The sequence below is a fragment of the Chiloscyllium plagiosum genome, unplaced genomic scaffold, assembly GCF_037043375.1.
Source record: "Chiloscyllium plagiosum isolate Xiang-an unplaced genomic scaffold, Cpla_swu_hap1 HiC_scaffold_13, whole genome shotgun sequence".
Lineage (NCBI taxonomy): Eukaryota > Metazoa > Chordata > Chondrichthyes > Orectolobiformes > Hemiscylliidae > Chiloscyllium > Chiloscyllium plagiosum.
In genome coordinates this window covers 42,256,742-42,282,617 of record NW_028270151.1, presented here as the reverse complement: position 1 = coordinate 42,282,617, position 25,876 = coordinate 42,256,742, and the positions used below count along the sequence as shown (strand labels likewise).

Below are 25,876 nucleotides of genomic sequence, written 5' to 3'. Positions count from 1 at the left end.
CAATAAATATACTATGAGATGCAATTCCATAACTAATTAAAATGAATGTTTATTTCAGTTTCAAAACTATATGGAAATATTCAGTTTTAATGTGTAATAGGGCTAATTATGTGCCACATACACAATAATTCCATGCACTAACCCTCATCCTACTGATCGATAAGCAGTTTCAGATGCTTACTGGCCTTACAAAGATTAAAATAAGTAATGTACATGTTACATTGCTTGACTGCTTTGAAGCTTATAATGTATTTCGTCTATTTTCAGTATACTTCAATAAAGTTTTAATGATAAATTCTTTTGTAAAAATGTACTAAAACAAGCACCAAAACAAGAAACTACACCACTAAAAAAAGTTTGTGTTTTTCCATGTCTGAACATATTCTGAAGTTTCATTGGAATGTCTATTCACACAGTATAGGACTTCAACATGGGGATACAACTTAAAACAAAATGATTAAAAATGTGGTTTTCCAAGCATCCTCATTCCAAATGATTCATTTTAAACTTAAGAAATCTTCATAGCTGTTTACAAGAACACTGAATAAACCAGCTGTTCCTTCCGTTGCAGCACCATTAAATAGCAAACTTATTTCAAAAGCTGCTGCCACCTGATTCTTTCAACATTGGTGAAAGAAAAAAAATCAGGAATGTTAATATATCTGCATTCTAACTACTGAAAATGGTTTGACCATTGGAAATGAGTAGGGAACATTTAAGTTTATCCAGAGTTGTAGCAATTGCAATACAATTAAGACAACAGATTTTCATTCCATCGAAAAACAACGAACCAAAAATAAACTTAGAAGTTATGTACTATTTAACATTTGAATTGACTTAATGGTGCAATATGCAGCTGGTTCTCCAGTAATCCCAATTCTCATTTAGCAATTTATCATAATACACATCTTGAGGTGTAAATACAATTTATAGACTTAAAGTTATGTACACAGTACACCAAATCAATAACTGTGTATTATAGCCAAATGTGGACAGAAGACAAAGTATTTAAAATCAAGATATATAAAATGCTACAATTAAAAAATTTCTGGAGATAAAGAATATACAAAGCTTTTGGAAATATGAAAATATCCCCTGAAACAGATTTGTGACATTCACTCTGCAAAAAGAAATAAATTTAAGGGTACAGTCCTAATAAGAGTTTACCGTTGCTAAAAGCACTTTTGTTACCAGTATTTTCACTTTATGAGATGTACCCAACTGCTCTGCAGTTGACCCATCACCAAATGCAGACATCTTTAGAATGATTTTAAAAATGGTCTGGTGAGCAAAGAGATGGAATTATCCTTCCTATAATTTGGGTACACAAAAATTTCAAAAGTTCTGTTCAACTTGAACACCCATTCTATTTGCACATCTCCCACTGGTGAAACACCTCAGAAGATTTTAGCTTCAACTCAAAGATAATAATAAAAAGTGCAAAGGTTGGTTGTTTGCATAGACAGCATACTTCAGAGTATAATAAATCACTGCACCTGCTTGCAAGTAAAAGCTCCTTCATATTTAATAGTTATATTTAAAACTCAAATCTTCAATGTATTTTTGCTTTGGATAATGACATGAATTGATGAATATGCTTCAAGATGATTGCACTGAAAGAATGATTGCAGCTGTCAAGTGATAAAACTTAATCAGTCTCTGATCTCCGCTGGAAACGATTTAATATTTCTGGGTTATGAGAGGCCATGTGGGAAAAGTCTCGGAAAATATCCTGGTAGGTTGCATCACCTGCAATAAAAGAAAATTAAAGTTTTGAGTGACTGAAGATTTGGATACAATAAATATTGATTTCAAAAGTATTATTCTAATTTACATAACCAACATCTACATCATGTTTTAGCAGATACACAGAATTAAAACCAGAATAAATTTTTTACTTAAGATTACAAAATCTACTTCTTTATTCCTATTCTAATTCTAAAATGAAATGCAAGTTATGTCAGTTTATACCAAACATCTACTGAATGTTTGTATTTTACAGTATTAACCCGAATTTCTGACCAAAAAAGTCTTAATACACAATGTGCCAGATCTTCAAAACACCCAATCAGTTCCACTTCCCAATCATAGCCCTTCTTTCTCACTTTTTCAAGTACCAGGTATCCAATTCCCTTTAGAAAATTATGATCGAACTGCTTCAACACCAACTCAGATAGTGCATTCCAGATTAACGCAGTTTGCTGCTTAAAACAAAAAGCTTATTGTCCTTATGGTTCTTCCATTATCTTAAATCTTTATCTCAGTTATTAATTCACTTGCTATCATTAACAATTAGTCCTTCTTTGCTCTATTGAAACTGCTAATAATTTCAAGCATTTATAAACATTTTCTTAACCTTTGTTGATATAAGGGAAGTAATCATAGCTGTTTCAGTCTTTCCACATAACTGCCACTGTTCTAGATTCTTTCATCTGGCTCCTGCGCCACTCAAAGGGCCCAAGATAGCCGTGATGAAACTAGTAACATCCCCTATGACTGCGCTTGAAGGGTTAACAATTCTTGAACTTTCACAACATTCAACATGGTCAAACATTCTATTTTATATCATTAATTTGTCCTATGTAGTTTACTTATGGAACCAATGTCATGTAACTTCTCTCCGACTTGCTCCAACATAAAATGACATCTGTCCTATTGTCGAAACACTTTGCTTTTATATTTCTAAAAGATTTTGCTTTCTCTTAACACTTTGATTCAATTGGGAATAAATCAGTTGAGATTAGTGTCCAAATCTGTGTACTGCAATTCTATACCTGATAGCCCATGCTTTATTCAAGTCGATAACGTGTTGTTTGATTTAAAGATGTAGCATGCTACTTAGCAGTCTAAATCATCCAGCACTAATTCATTACATTCCATAAAATACCATACCAACATCAAAAGGAAGATACAGAAGCATACATATGATGCTGAGAAGTGTCAAAAGTCTTTAAAAAGTCTGAAAGGACAATATCATTTTCAAACCCATTAGCTAGTACTAGAAAAAAATGTTTAAGCATAATTTGCCATCGCTCAAGTACATACAGTAATTAACTTGTGGGGAATTCAAAAAAATGTCAGACAAAAATACTCAAGAGCAGCATAAAACAAGCCTATATGTAAAATACATATTTTATTTGTTCATGCAATTGAGCATTACTGGAGCATTATTGCTCATCCTTAATTGCTCAGAAGGCAAGTGTCAAGCTGTAGGTCTCATGTCACATGTAGGCCAGACCAGGTAAGGATGGCAAATTTCCTTCCCTAAAGGATATTAGTGAACCAGATGGGCTTTTTATTACAACATACAATAGTTACATGGTCACCTTTATTCCAGATTTTTATAGAACTCAAATTTCACCATCTACCATGATGAGATTTGAACCAATATACCCAGACCGTCAGCCTTGGGTTCTTGAGTATTACACCACTGTTTCCACCTAATATAAAAAACAAAGCTGTCTAAACATCTCTGGCATAATCAGTAAATACCTTCTAATACTGAATGAAAAAAAATGTATACATCACACAAGGTAATAACAACCATACCTGCATGAACCTCAGAGCAGCAAGAACAGAAATCAAAAGTGCAAGGATCAAGAAACAGCTCGTTGAGAAAGACTAAGATGACAGCTTCAACCTCTAAACACTTGCTTTAAAACATTCAAATTCTTCATTTCACCACTAATTCCACATTTAAGACAAATCAAGGTGCTTGCAACTTTGGGAGATTTACGTTCTAATTGAAACTCAAACCCAATAGAAAATGCATTCAAATTGGATGAGGGCATTGATGGCTAGGCCAGCATGCATTGCTTATTCCTAATTGCCCAGTTAAGATTCAACCACATTGCTGTGAATCTGGAGTCACATGTAAGCCAGACCAGGTAAGGATGGCAATTTCCCTCCCTAAAGGATATTAGTGAACCAAATGTTTTTTTCTGACAAATGGCATGGATTCCTGATCATCATTAGACTCTTAATTCCACTTTTTTTTCTTGAATTCAACTAACTGAACAGTCCACACTCCTGACTAAAACCCTATTTGATTAGAAAATCTATCATAGAATATTTTAGGTAGGGAGGAGGGAAGAATTTACAATAAACTGAAATCTATTGGCTGTCAACTATAACTTCATAACAGGCAGGGTCTTAAAGGATGACTGAAGCAAATTAGTAAACACATTGATGCTTAACCTTAATACAGGGATCGAGTTCTGGAACCATGAGGTTATGCTACAGCTGTACAAAACTTTGGTGCGGCCTCACTTGGAGTATTGTGTACAGTTCTGGTCACTGCATTATAAGGAGGATGTGGAAGCTTTGGAAAGGGTGCAGAGGAGATTTACTAGGATGTTGCCTGATATGGAGGGAAGGTCTTACGAGGAAAGGCTGAGGGACTTGAGGCTGTTTTCGTTGGAGAGAAGAAGGTTGAGAGGTGACTTAATAGAGACATATAAGATAATCAAGGGGTTAGATAGGGTTGTCAGGGAGAGCCTTTTTCCAAGTATGGTTACAGAGAGCAAGAGGGGGCATAGCTTTAAATTGAGGGGTGATAGATATAGGACAGAAGTCAGAGGTAATCTCTTTACTTAGAGAGTAGTAAGGGTATGGAGTGCTTTGCCTGCAACGGTAGTAGATTCGCCAACTTTAAGTACATTTAAGTCGTCATTGGACAAGCATATGGACGTACATGGAATAGTGTAGGTTAGATGGGCTTCAGATTGGTATGACTGGTCGGCGCAACATCGAGGGCTGAAGGGCCTGTACTGCGCTGTAATGTTCTATGTTCTAATATTTTCCTCCTCTCCCCATTTGTAGGCGATGCATCCATCATTACCTAACTGACAGATCTCCACTAATTCTCCTCTGAATCATTCATCAAGCTACAAAAATACTAAACCAGGACATATTCTCTCTCTTTGGTTCTTCACTTCCACTAGGGAATAAAATTACTCACTGGGATTTGATGTTAAAGTCAAATCAATTACATGGGTTATGCTTAAACAGATGATTGTGCTTAAAGACATTCAGTTAATACCAAAGTGTACAGCTGAGACATTGGGTGTGTAGTCAGAAGATCTGTAAGATTGCATACACAGGAATAAAGGGAGGCTGTCATGCAAACAGTATATCTTGGTTTTTAATTAGTCACCTGACAGATCAACACAGCATTAAAGTCTGATTTTTGTGTTTGTGCAATCATAATTCACTTAACAGCTAAATTCTGAATCTTATCTGTAGTTGTAGACAAGCAACAGTAAAAGAATACTGCAGCCCGGTAGAAGAAAATGAACTATGACTCTTCCAATACAAATATAATAAATTACATGAAGGACATCTTCCAAAAGCAGTGTAAAGGGTCTGGGAACATCTATCTTCACAAATGGTACATGTTGTATTGGGAAATAGTCAAGACGACTGGCAAGAGGTGAGCAAATAAAGCATTGAAGTAGGATAACAAACAAACAAAACAAACAAACCAACCATTTCTAACAAGCCTAAACAAAATAAAAGCTTTTTTCATGGCTACTGTTTACTCAATTTGAATGTGTATATTATAATATATTACTCATCAATTAAATTGAGCTTAATTTATCACTGTCATACAATAAAATCCCATTTAACATTTTTATGTCACTTCAGTTTTATGTCGCTTCACTTAAGTGTTGGTCAGTAAATGGGGCTATATTAGTTATCTTTCCCTCTCTATGCAGGTAATCAGCAAGGATAATGGAATGTTGGCCCTTATTTCAAAAGGGTTGGAGTATCAGAGTAGGGAGGTCTTACTGCAACTGTAAAAGGTGCTGGTAAGACCACATCTAGAGTTCTGTGAACTGTTTTGATCCCCTCATTTAAGGAAATCTATCACTTCACTGAAGGCAGTTTGGAGGTTCTCCAGGATTATCCCTGGTATGGAGGAATTGTCTTATAAGCAAAGACCAAACAGGTTGGGACTCTATGCATGGGAATTTAGAAGAATGAGATGTGATCTCAGGAAACATAGGATTCTTAAGGGGCTTGACAGGGGAAATATTGATGGGATGTTTCTCCTTATGAGACAACCTAGGTTCAGAAGGAACAGTCTGAGAATAAAAAGGCGCCAATTTAAGACTGAGATGCGGAGGAATTTCTTCTCTCAGAGGGTCAAATGTCTTGGCCACAGAGAGCTGTGGGGGCAGAATGCTTGTGTCTGTTTAGGACTGAGATAAATAGATTCTTAGTCAGTAGGGATTCAAGGGTTATGTGGGAAACACGGGAAGGTGGACGAGAAGAATGGCAGAGCAGGCTCAAGGCGCCAAATGGTCTATTTTTGATCCTGTTTGTTATGGTCTCCCAAACTCATCCTCTCAATGTTCCTTCCTCTTGCCAAACATCCAACTCCTGGATTCTCCACTCAATTACCTCTTGTGAACACTCACTGTGCACAAAGGTTCTGGACGGGAGTGGCACAAATCAAGAGGAACAGCTTGGAGTTGCAGGTGGTAAGTTCTCTTCAAGGTGGTTTGTAATTAGCTTTACCATCCTCCCTTAAATCAAAAATCTCCTAATAATTCCCTGATCCCAACAATGATAAAGTTTATGCAACAATGGTTTGCATACACTTGGGATACTGGAATGTGGCCTGATCTGTCTGCTGCAGAAAAATTAATGAGCACAGGACTCACTCACTTCTCCTTCACCCACATGATGATGCAGGTGGAAAGGAAGACTGTTAATCAAAAGCAGGTGAAGCAGACAACAAACCCATTCAAAAGGATGAGCTCCTGAAAGTCAAAATTTCTTCTCTTGCTTCTGGGGTGGTCATCTTCTGAGGCTTTGTTCACAGCAACTGTTCAGAAGAAGAAAGTGATGAGCAGGACAGTGGGTGAGCAGGAGCTCCAATCAGGGCAAAAATTGGCAAGGCAAGTCAAAGAATGGAAGAGAACGCAAGATGGAGGATCAGCAGCAAAAAGGCAAGTTAGGGACCAGAAGAGGGTACAAATTGGAAGGGTTGGTGAGAAAGTCCAGAGAATCCAGCAGGGTCAAAGACCAGGATGTCTGGTGAGCAGGATCTAAGTGAGCTGGAGATATTGCAAGTAGAAACTTACTGTGTTTCTTATGTATTGTTTATTTCAGTTAAAAAGTTTTTAATTAAGCAATATAGAAATTTAATAATGTAAACAATTGCAACTTAAAGGGTCTAAAGGTTTTAATTTTAGTTTGACGAGGAAAAACCCAACCACACCTTTTACATTGGTTCTTAATGGGGAAATCTGATTCAATTAAGGATATAATTTTCAGAAACACATCTTACAACTAAGTCAGGATTTACTATTTATTGATGTAATTCAATTAAAGTTTCAGGTTTCGATCATATTAAAGTAACAAAGCTATCTGATTATTTTCAAAAATCAAAAAAATTAAATTGAAAGCATAATTTATTGAAATGGTTAGATATTTACAGTAGAGCAAAAATTAAAGATATATAAATATAAGCACTTTAGAAGCAGAGTAATGTAAGTTTCATATTTCAGTTTGTTTCCAATTATGTCAGAATTGTAATTAATTCTCCCATCTAAAAGTGTAAACTGCAACACAGTACCCTTATTCGGATGTGTTTTAATTGGTTTCAAAGTAGACAAAGTCTATCAGAAGTTAATCTTATAAGTAATGGTTCAAGTCAACAGATATGCACAATACTAAGATTTAGTGACAACAAGTCCTAACGATCACCCTAGATTGCTGATTTAGTGCTAAGATGAGAACTAATTCCGTGTTTTGCTTTAAAACAGGAATATATAGATTCTGCATTATGTTTCTACACAATCAGATCCAGGTTTGATCCTGCGAGAAGCAAAAGCATAATTATACATCAGAATTTGTTGCTTACACTTAAAAACAAATCGAGAAAAGGTTTGAACTTTTTTTTTTAGTCCATTTGGACCCAAGGGCATTAAACTTTACTCCCTCATGTAGTTCTTAACCTTACATTCAAATTTGCATAGTTGGCAAATGCAAATTTGCAGCCATTGTGGTTTTAAATATTTGCCAACTTTATGTCAAACTCTCCAGATCAAGCTGATTCAGGAAAGTTCTGAACCCATACCATTCAGTATAAGGAACAGTTGATCAATCTGCAAGAATTCTCTGCATGTGTTAAGAAAAATTACAAAAAACATAACTGAAATTAAAGCTTATTTGAAAAAAATAATCAGCCTGCACACCAATTCTTGAAGGCAATTTGGTAGTTTAGTGCGCTTGCAATCCACATAAATAACTGAAAATCTTCAGTGAGGGTAACATAGTCATGTTGTAATAAATAATAGGAAATATATTGAGGAAATGATCACTATCTAAGAATTAGTGCGACTGCAAGAGTCTGATTTAACTCATTATCTTGTTTCAAAGTAGCAAAACTGGAGTATTGATGGAGGCTGTTAAGCTATTTCTTTCAAAAAAGCATATTTAACATTTACTTAGGCAACAATCTCAAGTCTTTAGCTTGACATAAATATGTTAAATCTGCCATATGTAACTGCAGTTCTTTTTACAATAATGCTCAACTTAAAGTGCAGAAAGTATACACCTACGATAATGCTGCCAGTACCATCCAGATCAAGAACACAAAAAGGCACAAAATTTACATTCAAAACGACATCAGGACAGATGAGAATAAAAGCAGTAACAAAACAATGAGATGCAATTGCTAGCACCAATTTGTCTTTGTGACTGACAATGAAAAGCCAGTTATAAAAGCCAATTAGAATGCAGCATATGGCTTTCTTTGAACAGTGCATAACTATTTATCTTGTGGTCTATTACTAGTAGACTACAGAACTTTGAATCAATTTTCATACAAAGTTTTTAAACTATCAACACAATGCAGTATACAGCTACAGAATTGTCACTTCAAGTTCTGGGATCTCAATTAATCATAAAAGTATTTTCTAATTACTTCCCAACATAACTGTTCGCTTAACTTTCACTTTACACAATGATTCCCCACTTTGAAAATTTCACATTGTTATGGATGTTGCCAAATAAATCTAAAAACAAGATTAGATGTACCTAATCTTGTACATCTAGGTTAAATTTCAATCTAAAGAATATTATATAAATTTTAAATGGCCAAAAGAAAAACTACAAATATGAAATGTGCTCATAAAAGCTTGCTAATATTCAGAGGCTAAACTAATTACTTTTTTAAAAAAAGTCAATGAAATTAAAACATCATTTGTAATATTTAAAATGTTCACATCTCACTGTTCACTCCTGACAAATGAAAGTAGCACGAGAGTTAAACATGTTGAAGTTACAATATTTTCCATTTAAATGCATTTCTTTATAGGAATAGAATTTAAAAATAAACACTGACATTCAAATTTCAAAACAAGGATCAATGTCTTTGATTTGGCAAATAATTGATCCATAGCAAACCAGGAAGATAAGTGCTGTCACATGTTTTATTTGTGTATTGTGATTAATTTAGACCATGAATTCTTCCCAGTGACTTTCAGCCATGATATTTCAGCAAAATACTTTGAGGGAGTAACAGATCAAAAAATAATGCTTTTCCAATTTAGGAGCATCTACCGAGGCAAAATGCAATGAAAAAAATGTACATAATGGGGGAAAAAAAGGAGATTGTTGCATTTCTGATGGTCAGCCACTTAAATGTGATATTACAAACTTCAAATCAGAAGACTTCAGTTTTGACCCTCAATCTAGATTGAGTTTGGAAAGTGCTAATATTACCTTTTAATAGCCTGAGCTAAAACAGACAACTTTTTCCTGTCCTCGACTACATTAAACAACCAACAATTAGGAAATGAGAGTGTCACGGTGGCCAGCATTTATTGCCCATCCCTAATTATCCTCGAGAAGATAGTAACGAGCTACCTTTTGGAACTGCTGCAGTCCATGTGGTGCATGTGCATCTAAATGTTTGTAGGAAGGGAATTCCAGGATTTTTATCCAGCTATAGTGAAGAAACAGTGATACAGTTCCAAGTCAAAACAGTGTATAACATGGAGGCATACACATTTCACTGTCCTTGTCCTTCTAGACACTAAGAGTCATGGGTTTGGAAAGTGCAGTCAATCTAAGGATACTTGCGCTGTTGCAGTGCATCTCAGATGGTATGCACTGTTGCCACCATGCTACGATGGTGGAGGCAGTGAATGCTGAAGGTTTTTGATGGAATACGAACTGAGCAGGCTGCTTTGTCCTTAAACAGTGCAAGCCTTTTGAGCTGCTTTTCACAGAATTATGGAATCCCTACATTTGGCCCAGAGTCCACACCACATTCCACCCAGACCCCCACCCTATGCCCAGAAAGCCACATTTGCCATGGCTAATCCACCTAAGCCTACACACCTTTGGACACTATGGATAATTTACTATAGTCATGTACATTCTTGGACTGTGGGAGGAAATGCACATAGGCACAGAGAGGATGTACAAACTCCACACAGACAATCACCCAAGGCTGGAATCAAACCCAAGTCCCTGGTGCTGTGAGGCAGCAGTGCGAACCACTAACCTACCGTGCCACCCTTCGTCCAGGCAGATGGCGAGCATTCCATCACACTCCTGACTTATGCCTTTATAGATGGTGAATCAGCTTTGAAGAGGCAGGTGGTGAGTTACAGCAGAATTCCTAGCATCTGACTTTGTTTTGTAGTTACAGTACTAAGATGGTCAATTCCAGACCAGTTTCTGATTAATACTAGCCCCCAGCATGTTGACAGTGGAGGATTCAGCGATGGTAATACCAGTGGATGTCGAGGGAGTTGGATGGGGGGTGTTGCTGTGGTTAATGATTGGTGACTTTCTTGTTAGAAATGGTCATTACTTGCACTCGTGCTACTTGCTACTTATTAGCCTAAGCCTGAACACTGTCCAGATCGTGGAGACAATCGATTTCAGTAACCGAGGATTTGGGAATAGTGTTAAAAATTGTCCAAATATCAGTGATCATTCCCACCTTTGACTTTTTGATGGGAAGATCAATGATGAAGCCACTGAACATGGTACCCTGAGGACTCCTCTTGGAAAATGCAAGTTCATGGGCATCAGGCAAGGACAGCATTAGAACTGGCTATAAGCCACTTCCTACGCAGATTAACACAGAAACAATGGTGAGGTATCAGAAGACTGTCAGTATCCATTTGAACAGACTATGCAGTTCTCAGGAACTTGGGAGCTGCAGTGTGGAAACAGAAAACTAAGGAGAAACCTCTAGTCATTCCAATAAACATTATTTTAATTTCAATACCGTAATACCATTAACTTGTACTAAGCATTCAAGATGTACAGAAAATGCAACTAAAATACTGCATGTTTTAAAATTTGAGGAGTATTGTTTTCCATTGCCAAATAACTTTGGTGCCTGCTTTGTTTGATTGTAAGATTCTCTTTCTTGGAATTTGGCTGGTTGCAATATTGGTCCTCCAAATGGGCAAGTATCATTAATGTAAATATGACATCACCAACCACATGACAGAGTCATGAGACTGCCATCCCTTACCCCAACCCCTGACAGTAGACTTTTAGATAATCCATTATTTGAGGAAGATCAAGAATCTTGTAGCTGTAAACTAATAAATTCCTGCATGCATTTTTTATATTGCATCTCTGTATGACTATTATTGGAATATTGACCTGACTGTCCAAGGCCTTCAGATTCTCGCATCTCGTCATTCATCTTTGCCAGACGCAACCTAAGAAAACAGAAGTATAATAATTTACAAAGAAAAATGATAGTGTGATGAGACCAAATCAACGTGTATAAAATGTAAAATAACTTATTTGGCAACAATAAGTATACATTCAATTGCTCATACACTGCAGGTGCGTGCACACACTCATTCCAAATTTCATGGCATGGAACTACTTTTAGACGAATAATATGGTCAGCAATAATCCATTGTAGGCATGATCAATTCAATTTATGACCTATCATTTTGGTCTGGTTCCTATTATATAGAACACTAAATTCTATATTACAATGTCACATCTTTGACTTGCAATAATAAAACTGCAAATGATGAGCAATAGACACCTATTAAAACTTATGTAACAAATTATTACTAGGACATTAGAAAGAGGCACATTGAGACTAGGGGAGACTGAGATTGTGACAGTCACCTTATTTCAAAATAAGCAAGAAACTTAGATATAATAGCGGAAATGTTTTCTTGATAGGACTTCAAACTTGTTCCAGCAGATGGCAAATTCATTCAATTCATATTTCAGGTTTCATAAACACTAAAATGTGTCAAACAAGAGAGAACAAGAAATTCTGCTTGGGAAGCATGGAAGATTCAGTATATAATAAATCTGTGATGTGTGAACTGTACTCCTGGGTATTTAGCAGCATGGCAGCAAATAAGTGAGGCACAACCATTTTCAGGAAATCAAAAAACTCTGACCAGGACAGTCACAGACAAATATAATTCCCAATTGCAAAGCAATAGAATGTTGACTGACAAGAACAGAAGTATTCAGAAATAAAGTGGAACACCTGCATGAGAATTGCAACAAAAGGAAAGTGACAGCTGACTGATCTTAAAAGATGAGGTTTTGCAGAGCCGCCCCTGGACCTTTGTGAAATGACATCCCAAATTAATTAATTAGAGTTGAGGATGGTCTTGCTTCTCAATGAGTGCATCTAGTCTTTGAAAATGTCTCTATGAAGTACCAGACACAATAAAGCAGTGCATGAAAAACTCCTTTAGAAAATGTAATCTCAATGCAAGGCAGTTAAGTTAAAGTACAGGCTATTCTCTTCAACTGAAAGCTTGGGCTTTGCATCCAAACTCACCATTTGCAAATGGGAACATGGAGCACTCTCCCTCAAAATAAAATAGTTAAGGTAACTCAGTTAACTGGTTTCATTTGGAAGTTAATTGTTATTTGCTCATCATAGATATCCAGAGACATTGAGCTAAGGTAGGTAAATGGAGTGAGGACACAATCTTAAATGAAAGATGGACAGGCTGAAGACTATGAATAGGCCACAGATTCACCTGCACCTCCACACATATCATCTATTGTATCCTCTGCACCCGATGTGGCCTCCTCTATATTGGGGAGACAGGCCGGCTACTTGCGGAGCGTTTCAGAGAACACCTCTGGGACACCCGGACCAACCAACCCAACCACCCTGTAGCTCAACATTTCAATTCCCCCTCCCACTCCACCAAGGATATGCAGGTCTTTGGACTCCTCCATCGTCAGACCACAACAAAACGACGGTTGGAGGAAGAACGCCTCATCTTCCGGCTAGGAACCCTCCAACCACAAGGGATGAACTCGGATTTCACCAGTTTCCTCATTTCCCCTCCCCCCACCCTGTCTCAGTCAAATCCATCAAATTCAGCACCACCTTCCTAACCTGAGATCTTCTTCCCGACCTCTCCGCCCCCACCCCAGTCTGACCTATCACCCTCACCTTGTCTTCTTTCCACCTATCACATTTCCGACGCCCCTCCCCCCTACCTTTTATCTTAGCCTGCTGGACAAACTTTCCCCATTCCTGAAGAAGGGCTTATGCCCGAAACGTCGATTCTCCTGTTCCCTGGATGCTGCCTGACCTGCTGCGCTTTTTCAGCAACACATTTCCAACGCTGAAGAGTATGAATAGTCTACCTCAAGTTCCAATTTCCAAAACAGCCAGAAATGTAAACCACATGAAAAATAATGATAAAAATAATGATACGTACAATGTAACTATATCAGCATTTGCAGCTTCTATTGCAATGGCAAGTGGGTCCTTCATTTCTTCATCTAATGCACCTTGATCAGCTCCCCGTTTCAGGAACAAACACACCTGCCTAAAGGTAAAGAAGCAAGGTATCACTGTTTTGTTGCAAATTCTCAAACCAGAAGATGATGAAGGCAAATTCATAATGAAATACAAATTTATTGTTCAAACATTTCCAACTCAAAAGCAGCATAAGACACACAACACCGACACATAATGGCAAACTATTCCGGCAGTACTATTTTGGCAGGTCATGGCAGATGACAAGTCCCTTTTTGGGAAAGTTGGTGCCACTGGCAAGGTCAGTGTTGGTTGCTAATTCCTAAATGGCCTTAAACAAAGTGGTCTGTTTGACCACTTCAAGGGCAGTAACAAATCAACCACATTGCTGGAGTCACATCTAGGCAACGACAGATAAAGATGGCAGATTTCCTTTTTTAAAAAGGACAATAGTGAATCAGATAGGTTTGTAAACAGCTATCAACAGTACTCTCATGGTCAACATTACAGAGACAATATTTCAATTTCAGATTTTTTATTTTTCTTGCAGGAGAGAATATAGAGAGGCTCGGAATTATCAACTCTACCAAACCCTCTTACCAAAGAGAAAATATTCTGAAACGCTTACACACCCTGAAACATTCCAAATCTTTTAAGTAAATGTAATTTTGTTCACCCTTTACAGTTTGTCTTTCCTTCCATCTGAGATACTGTCATATTTTAGAAGAGCGTTTACTTGTGACCATTTTCTAAAGAAAAGTTTTGAAAATACTTTTTAAAAGTATTGAAAAGCATTGGGCGGCATGGTGGCACAGTGGTTAGCACTGCTGCCTCACAGCGCCAGAGACCCGGGTTCAATTCCCGCCTGGGTTCAAGTCCCGACTGACTGCGTGGAGTTTGCACATTCTCCCAGTGTTTGCGTGGGTTTCCTCCGGGTGCTCCGGTTTCCTCCCACAGTCCAAAGATGTGCAGGTCAGGTGAATTGGCCATGCTAAATTGTCCGTAGTGTTAGGTAAGGGGTAAATGTAGGGGTATGAGTGGTTTGCGCTTCGGCGGGTGTGGACTTGTTGGGCCGAAGGGCCTGTTTCCACACTGTAAAGTAATCTAATCTAATCTAATCAAATATAATCAAGAAGCATAGGGGATGAATGTAACATTCCTGTTCAAATGAAAGGAGGAAAGCATAAACCAGTAACTTATAAATTGTTAGCAACTGTAAAGGATAACATTATGAAGCACTCAACATGACAAAGCCATCACAGCCCAGGTCAGTATTCAAATCTTAAAGGAAATTATTTAGCTGGATAGAAGACAGTAAATTGATTTTTTTTTTTAAAAAAGTTGGATTAAATGAACATGTTTTAACTTAGCAAAGCATAACTAGTAATATGTCCTAGAGAAACATCAAGGAGCTCCCAACTTCTATAACCAAAAGGCATCAATACAGCTTCTGAATGATAACAGCACCAACAAGCCCGAGGAAAGCAAAGGTCAACTTGTGTCAAAGAAAAATCTTTCAATTGCTGGTGCCATCATTGAACAGAAAGTAGTACTTGAATTGAAAGCCAATCATCATAACCCCAGAATATCATTATAGAAGATTCTCTGAGTTGGGTCTGTGTGCAGACGATTTTACGCTGTTCAGATCTACTCACTATTTTGCTATAAAGTAGCCCAAGTTCACAGCCTACTGTTCCCTGAACAACACCAAAACAGGGCTGACAAATAATAAGTAACATTTGCACAAAATAAACTTCTGGTACAGATCACCTCCAAAAAATAAGTTTAACCATCTGATCTTCAACAGAAATAAATTTTATCAACTCACCCACCACAAATATCATGGAGAATAGGAGAGTTCACCACTGGCCACAAGTATAACAGGACTGGTCATATTAACATAACTGCAAGAGCAGAGCCAAGGCTGGACACAGTCTCATGCTTCATCCCCATACATATCCTCACTCCAAGAGTTGTGGCCATGTGCAATCTAGAACGTCAACAATATCTAGGATAAAGTAATCCAATTGATAATTGGACTTAACATATCCTTCCTCTACCATCAACAGACTGGCTATATGTGCTATGCACAGGACAGACTGCAGCAACTCTAAACTTTCACAGCACCTTTCAGCATCACAACTTCCACTACTAAGAACAAGAGTCACAAAATACTAAAGCACAGAGATCTTGGGTAAAAGAATCAATGATCACAGAGTGAAAACTTGTCACCCTGGATACATCGAAAACTCAAACTGGCCCCTCAATCACATGTCATACAACACCACCGGCGTTAAACTTACATTTGTATACAGTGTTAGTCTGAATTAATAACACCTCGCAAAAATCTGGTCTGGACAACAGCCAAATCAGACTCAAAACAAAAACTCCTTCTCTCTCCACAGAGGCTACCAAAACTGCTGAGTTCTCTAGCATTTTCTCTTTTTCTCTCAAAAATCAGATCTCTTTGAATTCACTTCAGGCAATTATTAATTATTGTAACAATTTGTTTTAACCCAACAGAACTTCAAAGATTAACTCCCTCTAAATTTTATCTCCATTCCTTCTAGCCTTGCATTCCACACCAAAATTTAATAGATTAACAGGCCATCCCACATAACATATTGTATGTTCTGCAAAATTTTATTTGACATTGCAGCTTAGGTGATACCAGATGAGTTTGGTGAATCTCCTTCTAAATTACCAGTCCCAGCTTGTAACATGAGGCACTTGAGAACCATTTAAAAAGTACTCCCTTCATCAAGGTTCCTGCTTGTGTGGATAATCTTTCCCACCAATAAAGCAATGCTTAAACCAGTGATATTAACTGATCCCATTTATTTGGAGAACTTGCCTTGATATTTAAAGAAGATTTTAATATTGCACAAGTACCATCTTCTTGTTACTATTAAGCTTGTGAACAGTGGAAGGTCAAGAATTCATTGCTACTCTCTTTGACATTCACTCATTTGCCTGAACGATCTGAAATAATTTCCAATTGAACTCAAATTGTATGTGATATTTCACCCAGTTCAACGATAATGTCCTTCTGGAAAAGAATGGCAGGCTGACCTATTAAATTTCCAATAATGATAAGAGTTATCTGGTAACCCATAGATTTACAGATTTGGCCAGTGGGTTTCTGCCACAAATATGCAACAACCCACTCAGGCATTCTCAGGAAACAAAATGTCTTTGGGCCTTAAAACATCCATTAGCTTATCCCATTATAGAAGGCATAAAGAAAGGAGTAAATGTATTTGCACATTAGTGAAGGTAAACAAGTTTGTTACCCAGTATGACCCAAAATGGTGGCATGATGAAGTGGTCCTCTGCCATGACAGTCTCTGTGGTTCACATCTGCTCCATTCTGTAGCAGAAATTCACAGGCAACCAAAGAGCCCTGCGATAAGAGATATAACTTCAAGATCCAAACTTACATACAAATAAATGTGAATTAAGCAACTAATAAATAAACAGTAGCAGAAAATACAAACACATCTAGGTGAAAGAAATAAAGGAGGTCAGACCTGTGGACGAGGGGGAATAAAAGGGATTGAAGAAAAAGCTTAAAAAGTCAGTAGAGTAGATGGACAAAGGAAAAAAACTGTTCACTAAAATTCTACATTTCAATCTCATCTTTAGCTTTATGATGACAGGCACCAGTGAAATTTCCCTAAAGCATGCCTCAGGTTGAAACTATTATAAAGCTGCTATTATGAAGGCATGCCATTGACTTGGACCATACTGAAAATTCAGGTGCACACAAAAATATCTTTTTGATAATAATATTTGAATATTATTGTTCAAAACTAATTAGGATAACTTCAGAGGAAGATAACAGTGTGTAATCTGCCTTAATAAATGTAATCCATCAGGGGATGCTGATAACCAATCTTCAACTTTGGGAGTCAGTAAACACTGTCTATAAATAGATAATACAGGACTGCAAGAAGGGGGAAAGCCAAGAGTCAACTTACCCCCAACACAGCCTGAATAAGAGGAGTTGCTTTATTATCTTCAGCATGAACCCAGTTTACTTCAGCTCCATGGGCTAATGCTTCTGCCATATCAGGAAGACTTCGAACATAAGCAGCTCTATACAATTGCAATCCAGGAGAAATAATTGTCTCTTCAAAGACAGATGAATTCCTTCCACCTCCCTCCATAGTAGATGCTTCCAAAATTTCTAAAGCAGCAAACAAACTTCAGTGTATTCTTCATTGACAGTGATCAGAATACACTGACCACTGCAAATACTTAGCATTTAAGCTACAGGCATTATATTCTACTAATATTTAATGATTAACACATTCCTTTGATTCTACTCAAAATACTTAGGTTAGAGATAGATTGCAAATTCAATGAACTGAAACTCACGTTAGAATGAATTAAGTACCAACTACATAAAAGATAGATGAATACATATGTGAAGTGTAGGATAACACAAGATGGTCACGCATCTAAATGTAAAGTTGTTAATTTATGCTAGTGCAATTGACCTTGGCCAAATGGTACCAACCTGGTTCAGCTAAGATGTTATTTGAAGTTATGGACATTACTATATCCTTGCTGCCCTCAGAGCTAAATGGTACACCACTGTCTGAATTTTTTACTCCTTTAAAGAAACAAAGAAGTTAAAGAAGATGGACTACCTCAAACCAATAATAACTCTTCTAGTTTTACATGATATATTAAGGTTTCTATGAATTATAATTAATATACTATCTGAACAAAAATTGCAAAATGTTTGGCATCGAGCTCCAAGTCAGATTTGGGATTAAAACAATTATTATAACAAAGGAATTATTTCATTCTATCCCTCAGACAGGCGGCTTTAAAATCTTACAAAATCCAAATGCTACTATCAAATTAGCAAGCTTATGTTACAAACACACAACCTGAACAGAACATAAAAACTGTATTCTGAATGTTACTAAACTTAATAAACTTAACTTGATTACATATTGCTGTGTTCCATGGGGATCTATAAATGGAAGAATGCCAAATTTTAAATGAACAATCACAACAATTTATACCACAAAAAAAAACAGGCAAGGCATAGACACTAAGTAGCTAGAAACCTGCAAAATAGGAGCAAGAGCAAGACATTTGGTCCTTCAAGTTCGCTTTACCACTCATTACGATCATGACTGATCATTCAACTCAACAGGCTTTTCCAGCTTTCTTGTAATATCCTTTGCAGCTTTAGCATCAAGTGTTATATTCAACTCCTCCTTGAAAACATAATTCTTTGGTCTCGACTACTTGCTGTAGTAGTGAATTCCACAGACTCATCATTCCATGAACAAGTTTCTACACATCTCAGTCTTAAATGGATTAACCTATATCCTTAGACAGTTCTGGACTCCCCACTATTGGTAACATCCCTCCGGCATGAACACAGTCTAATTTTATTCAAATTTTATAGCTTATGAGATTCCTCCTCATTCTTCTAAATGCCAACAAATACCATCCTAACTGATTCAACCTCTCTTCATCCATCAGTCCTGCCATCCCAGGAACCAGTCTGGTAAACCTTCACTATACTCCATGTATAGCAAGAACATCCTTCATCATATAAAATGACCACAATTGCACATAATATTCCAGGTGTGGTCTCATCAAGCCCTGGAACAACTGCAGCAAGACATCCTGTCTCTTGTACTCAAATCCTCTCACTGAAGGCAAACATACCATTGCCTTCTTCACCGCCTGCTGTACCTGCATGCTTACCTTCAGTGACTGGTACACAAAGACACCCAGGTTTTGTTGCACATTCCCTCACTCAATTTGTAGCCCGTCAGATAATACTGTGTCTTCTTGTTTCTACTATTAAAAAAAATGGATAACTTGACATTTATCCACATTATGCTGCATCTTGCATTAATTTTCACACTCACTCAGCTCGTCCAAATCACACTAAAACACCTCTGTATCCTCATCGCAGCTCACTTTCCCAACAGCTTTGTATCATTTGCAAGTTTGGAGACATTACATTTAGTACTCTCATCTAAATGATTAATATATATTGTCAATAGCTGAAGTCCAAACAAGGAATTATAGGCTCCCCACACTTCCAGGTAATTCAAAACAAAAATGCATACGGCTTGAAATAATCCTTCTGTTTTCAGAGAACATGGTTTGTTGAGTACATTCTGCAGTCTACCTATTCTAAGGAACAGCCAGACACATTGTTCAGTCGGATTAGGCCACATGTTCCAACAGTTGGCTACGTACATGACATCACACCAGCACTGAAGTTTATGTATGACATTACTCAGTTTTGTGATAGGCAGAATATCATCCAACATCTAAGTGTTCAAAATAGGCAGGAGCACTGACTGCATCCAATTAGATTTTGCTTACAAAGCCCAAAATTAAAAAAAATTCTACTGTTAGATGTGATTCCACAATTGGGCAACACTTGCTGAATAATCTTGTGTGTTATTAGCTGTACTAATTACCAACAAGGATAATTAATCAAGTTCACTTATGCTTGCTAGAAGACAGACATACGTAGGGACACATTCTCTGCAAACAGAAATATGTTCGTGCATGGCATTTTCAAATTGCCCAGACATAATATGGTTTCCTTATGGCAACGTCTCAGTCATTGAGCTTACTGTTCGGCACTCCTTTTTTTCTGGTAGTATAAATTACTGAGATAGTTTCAAATTTGGCATTCTTAGGTTTGTCCTGATCTGTGTCGACAAAAGCCTTTAGTAAAATGTTTCACTTTCCAGAAATATTCAAGTCCCAAACTAGGGATCAATTGATTCAATCTATAAACCTGAAAAACAAAGTCTTTACCTTTTTAGTACTATAATATCTTACGCACACAAAAATGAATGCAACAATGCTAATTTAAATAGAAATTAAGCTTTACACTGATGCAAAACAAATTAAAAATGAAAAAACACCATGATTTAAAAACAATCATCCCAACATTTCACAAAATCTACAAAATAAATCAGTTCATTGTACTCTTTCTGCAATATCCAAGATAACTAACAATGAAAAACACCAACCGCAAATACAAGGGGGAAAACCAAATGCATGAAGAAAAATGTGACTTGAGTAATTAATACTGAAAAAGCTCAGGGAGATCAAACCACAGATAAAATTCTCACAACTATAATGTGGAATCAAGCAGTGGATGAATTTAGTAGCACAGGCACTTAGAAGCTTCATATTTGCAGTACTTACTACTACTAGATTTTGAAGAGGTGTCAAAGTAGGAGAATAGCGAGTCTAGCTCATCTGGACAGAAGAGAGACTCCCGACGTGGCTCAGTGTTACTAACAGCTGCTGGTTACATGCGTGTTAGCAAAGCAAAGCAGCCATTGAAATAGAGGAAAACAGAGGAAATTTTTAAAAAAATATTCAAAGAAAAGTACACTGAAAGATAGATTTTAATTAGCAACACTAAAGTGAATCACCATGTTTGGTAGATAGAACAGCCAGGATTTTGTGGTAGTGGCAATGGTAAAACCATCAGCAATAGCTGTTATAACAATATCCAAAACTGATAGCAACTCCTGGATTCTGCATATTTTGAATTAAAAATTGCTATCAGAGATTCTAGACTTCTCCAGATGTGCAGTTGAACTCACTATAGATGAAGGTCATTTAAAAATCACTGAGCTGTCATGAACATTCCTTGAACATTATGTTTTAAAATCCCTGTGAAAGTTATGCCTTGTTAATGTTGTGTAATGAGATTTTTAACAGCTTATACAGTCAAAACTGCTGAAGAAGAACTTCTAACCCTGGAAAACTACTCTTACACTGGTACAATGTTAAAATTAAAATGTCATAATAATGTTCTTATTAATTTCAAAAAATCAAATTTGTTTCAACTTCTAATTTATGCTACAGGTAAATCAAGGCATTTTAAAATCCTGGTTTTCTGTTTGAGGATTCTTCGAAGTTATTGGCTGCATTACCTGCATTGGTAGACTTTTGTTGCTTGCCTGGAGATTCCAATTATTTGACTCTAGAGCTAAACGAAAAGGTAAACTCCAGGCCACAGAGATCAACAGATATTTATGGCCAGTTTGCTTCAAGTTACCACCAAGCACCCTAAAACCAGGACATCGTATTTTTGAATTCTTTACAGCAGATGAAAAAGGTCACGAACCCGGACTTTGCAGTAATAATGAAAATGAAATTGTCATTGCTTGATGTCATTAATTCTCTGAAATTAACAACTTGAAATTTGGATAGAAGCAATTAATCTCAAAGCTGCTTCAGTAATTGTATTATTCTTCATACTGTGAGCTTTTGAAGTTGCGACAGATTGCAAAAACAATTGACTAAATTAATATCAACATGCTTTTTAAATAAAAAACACTATTGCTTTACCATAAGTTGCACAATGTTGAATGGTGCAACAGCAGTTTTCATGGTAAAGTATGTTCATAGTTACTCAAAAACAACTTCTATATTTCTCAGTATCAAATTTCTCTGATATAAATCATATATTTTAGAGCTTTTTTGAAGTCCATTCATGATGTTTCAGTTCATATTTTAATCCCAGGTGAATATTTTGATTAATACGATCTGTAAAGTTTAATTAAATATGAAGTATAATTAATGCACTTTATTTTGTAAATTGCTGTCTGTGAGCATATTTCAATATGCATGGCAGCCTATTCTACTTGCTGACATCACTGTAGCTGGACAGAGATCTTCTTGACATGACACCAGATTCAAATGAACATCAAGTGAAAAGAAATTCACGTCATAGAGATTAGTAGACCTGCGTCAGCAGCTTTCTTTGATGTCAGCAGCATTTGTTGTCACCTCACAGCTTACCACAAAATACAGGCCATGGTTGTTAGTTATTGGTATTAAAAAAAATGACAGGAATATATGTCTTGTATCTTCATCTTTTCACTACCGGTTACCAGTTCTTATCTTACTTTCACCTCATATCACAGACAATTACCTGAAAATTTGGAATGGCTCCCTGGTACAGTCAAAGATTCAGAGGCTTGTTCAGATGTGCCTTCACGTTGCCTGGACAGTGGTAACACCTGTGAACTTCCTTTTGTTGAAGATACTCTATAGGATTTCTCCACAAATTTCTTCTCAACATACTTAGCTTTGATCCAAGATTCCTTCTCAAGCCTTACAATAGTATAATATGAAAAGTACTTGAAAATCACAATAATCATATATTTAATCCCTTAAACTTTAAAGGCAACACACGTTAGTGTGATTATATAGTGCTTGGAAAACATATTAAATGCTATTAATATACATTACATGCAGTTTCTATCCGATATTTAACATGTCATGTTAAACATTTACATTTTATATTCTAATTATAGAAATCATAACTTAATTTACAACTGAGGTCACCATCATTCATTTAAAATATGCTTTCAGTGGTGTCTAAAACACTTTTGAACAATAATTTACTCCATTAGGCCCTTGGCCTCGATGTGTGTTAACCTTTTTTTCCTACTGAGATCATGTCATCCATGTGCCTAAGAGTCACTTAAATGTTCCCAATGTACCTGACTCCACCATCACTGCTGGCAGTGCATTCCACCCACCATTCTGTGTAAAGAACCAACCTCTGACACCTCCCCTAAACCTTCCTCCAATCACCTTAAAATTATGCACCCCCCCCATTCCCTGTGATAGCCATCGCCATCCTGAGGAAAAGTCTCTGACTATCCATTCTATCTATGCCTCTCATCATCTTGTACACTTCTATCACAGTGAGACCTCATCCTTCTTTGCTCCATTATGAAAAGCCCGAGCTCCCTTAACCTTTCCTCATAAGGCATGCCCTCCAGTCCAAGCAGCATCCTGGTAAATCTCCTCTGCACCCTCTCTGAAGCTTCCACATCCTTTCTATAATGAAGCAACCAGAACTGAAGTCAATATTCCAAGTTTAGTCTAACTAGGACTTCATAGAGCTGCAGAATAACCTTGTGGCTCTTAAACTCAATCCCCTTGCTAATGAAAGCCAACACACCATATGCCTTCTTAACAACCCTATCAAATTCGGCACGGTGCCACTGTAGTTAGCACTGCTGCCTCAGCGCCAGAGACCCGGGTTCAATTCCCGCCTCAGGCGACTGACTGTGTGGAGTTTGCACATTCTCCCAGTGTCTGCATGGGTTTCCTCTGGGTGCTCTGGTTTCCTCCCACAGTCCAAAAATGTGCAGGTTAGGTGAATTAGCCATGCTAAATTGCCCGTAGAGTTAGGTGAAGAGGTAAATGTTGGGGAATGGGTCTGGGTGGGTTGTGCTTCGGCGGGTCGGTGTGGACTTGTTGGGCCGAAAGGCCTGTTTCCACACGGAAAGTAATCTAATCTAATCTAAAAATTGGTTTGCGGGATCTATGGACATGGACCCCAAGATCCCTCTGTTCCTCCACAGTGGCAAGAATCCTGCCTTTAACCCTGTAATCTGAGTTCAAATTTGAAATTCCAAAATGAATCACTTCACACTTTCCAAGGTTGAACTCCATCTGCCACTTAAACCCAACTCCGCATCCTATCAATGTCCCACTGCAACCGACAACAGGAACAGCCCTCCACACTATCCACACCTCCACTAACTTTGGTTAAAAATCATGCAACACCAGGTTATAGTCCAACAGGTTTAGTTGGAGGCACTAGCTTTTGCAGCGCTGCTGCTTCACAACCACCTGATGAAGGAGCAACGCTCCGAAAGCTAGTGCTTCCAAATAAACCTGTTGGACTATAACCTGGTGCTGTGTGATTTCTAACTTTGTGCACCCTAGTCCGACACCAGCTCCTCCAATTCACGACCGTTTGTCTCATCGACAAATTTACTAACCCACCCTTCCACTTTCTCATCCAAGCCACTGATAATAATCATAAAGAGCAGAGGTCCCAGAACAGATCCCTGTGGAACACCATTGGTCACAGAGCTCCAGGCTGAATATTTTTCAGCTACTACCGCCCTCTGTCTTCTCTGGGCCAGCCAATTCTGATGAAGGGCTCTTGCCAGAATAGTCTATTCTCCTGCTTCTCAGATGCTGCCTGACCTGCTATACTTTTCCAACACCCACTCTTGATAGCCAATTCTGTATCCAGAGAGCCAAATTTCCCTGTGTCCCATGCCTCCTTACTTTGAATCAGCCTACCATGGGGAACCTTATCGAATGCCTTGCTAAAATGCATGTATACCATATCCACTGCTCTACCTTCAATGTATTTTGTCACATCCTCAAGAATTCAATAAGGCATGACCTGCCCCTGACAAAGCCATGCTGACCATCTCTATTCAAACAATGCTTTTCCAAATCATAAAATCTGTCCCTCAGAATCCTCTCAAATAACTTGTGCACCACCAATGCAAGACTGACTGGTCTCTCCTTCCCAGGGTTGGCCCTGTTCCCTTTCTTCAACAAGAGAATAATATTTGCCATACTCCAATCATCTAGTACTACTCCAGTGGACAGTGAGGACACAAAGATCATCACTAAAGGTGCAGCAGTCTCTTCAGTAGCTTCCTGTAGTAACCTTGGGAATATCCCATCTGGCCCAGGGGACTCATGTTTTGCAACATTTCCAGTACATCCTCTTTCTTATCATCAACCTGTTTCACCCGGTTCTCACAAACAAGGTTCTTCTCATGAGTACTCACTAAAGATCTCCCCACCTCCTCCGACTCCAGGCACAAGTTCCTCCAGTATCCCTGATCAATTCTGCCCTAACTCTGTTCCTCACAGGAGTGTAGGATGGTTTGGGGCTTTCCTTAATCCTACCCGCCAAGATCTTTTCATGCACCTTTCTAGTTCTCCTAAGTCCATTCTTCTGCTCTTTCCTGGCTGCCTTGTAAGCCAAGAGAGCCTTGTCTAATCCTTGCATCCTCCCTGCTGACTAAACAATCCACATCTCGTCACCCAAGGTTCCTTCATCCTAGCATCCCTTCCTTGCTTCAGTGGGGCAAACCTATCCATGCACTCGTAGCAAGTGCTCCCTAAACAGCCTCCACATTTGTGGTGCATTTCCCTGAGAATATCTGTTCCAATTATGCACTACAGCTCCTGCTAATAGCATTGTAACTCCCCCCCCCAAATTAAATACTTTCCCATACCATCTACTCCTATCCCTCCTCATGACAATAGTAAAAT

General features: G+C 37.7%; 1 protein-coding gene across 1 annotated transcript in view; it reads right to left on the bottom strand.

Annotated features, from left to right (window-relative positions):
• Positions 1–25,876, bottom strand: part of LOC122556380 (arf-GAP with coiled-coil, ANK repeat and PH domain-containing protein 2-like) — a 181,625-nt gene continuing 155,749 nt past the window's right edge. The window contains exons 15-22 of the mRNA XM_087993958.1: positions 22,704–22,943; positions 20,960–21,058; positions 18,273–18,368; positions 17,731–17,939; positions 17,044–17,153; positions 13,710–13,820; positions 11,647–11,705; positions 1–1,749 (exon numbers count right to left, since the gene is read on the bottom strand). Of these exons, the coding sequence (XP_087850084.1) occupies positions 1,649–1,749; positions 11,647–11,705; positions 13,710–13,820; positions 17,044–17,153; positions 17,731–17,939; positions 18,273–18,368; positions 20,960–21,058; positions 22,704–22,943 (1,025 nt within the window). The 3' untranslated portion in view covers positions 1–1,648. The remainder of the gene's footprint in view (positions 1,750–11,646; positions 11,706–13,709; positions 13,821–17,043; positions 17,154–17,730; positions 17,940–18,272; positions 18,369–20,959; positions 21,059–22,703; positions 22,944–25,876) is intronic.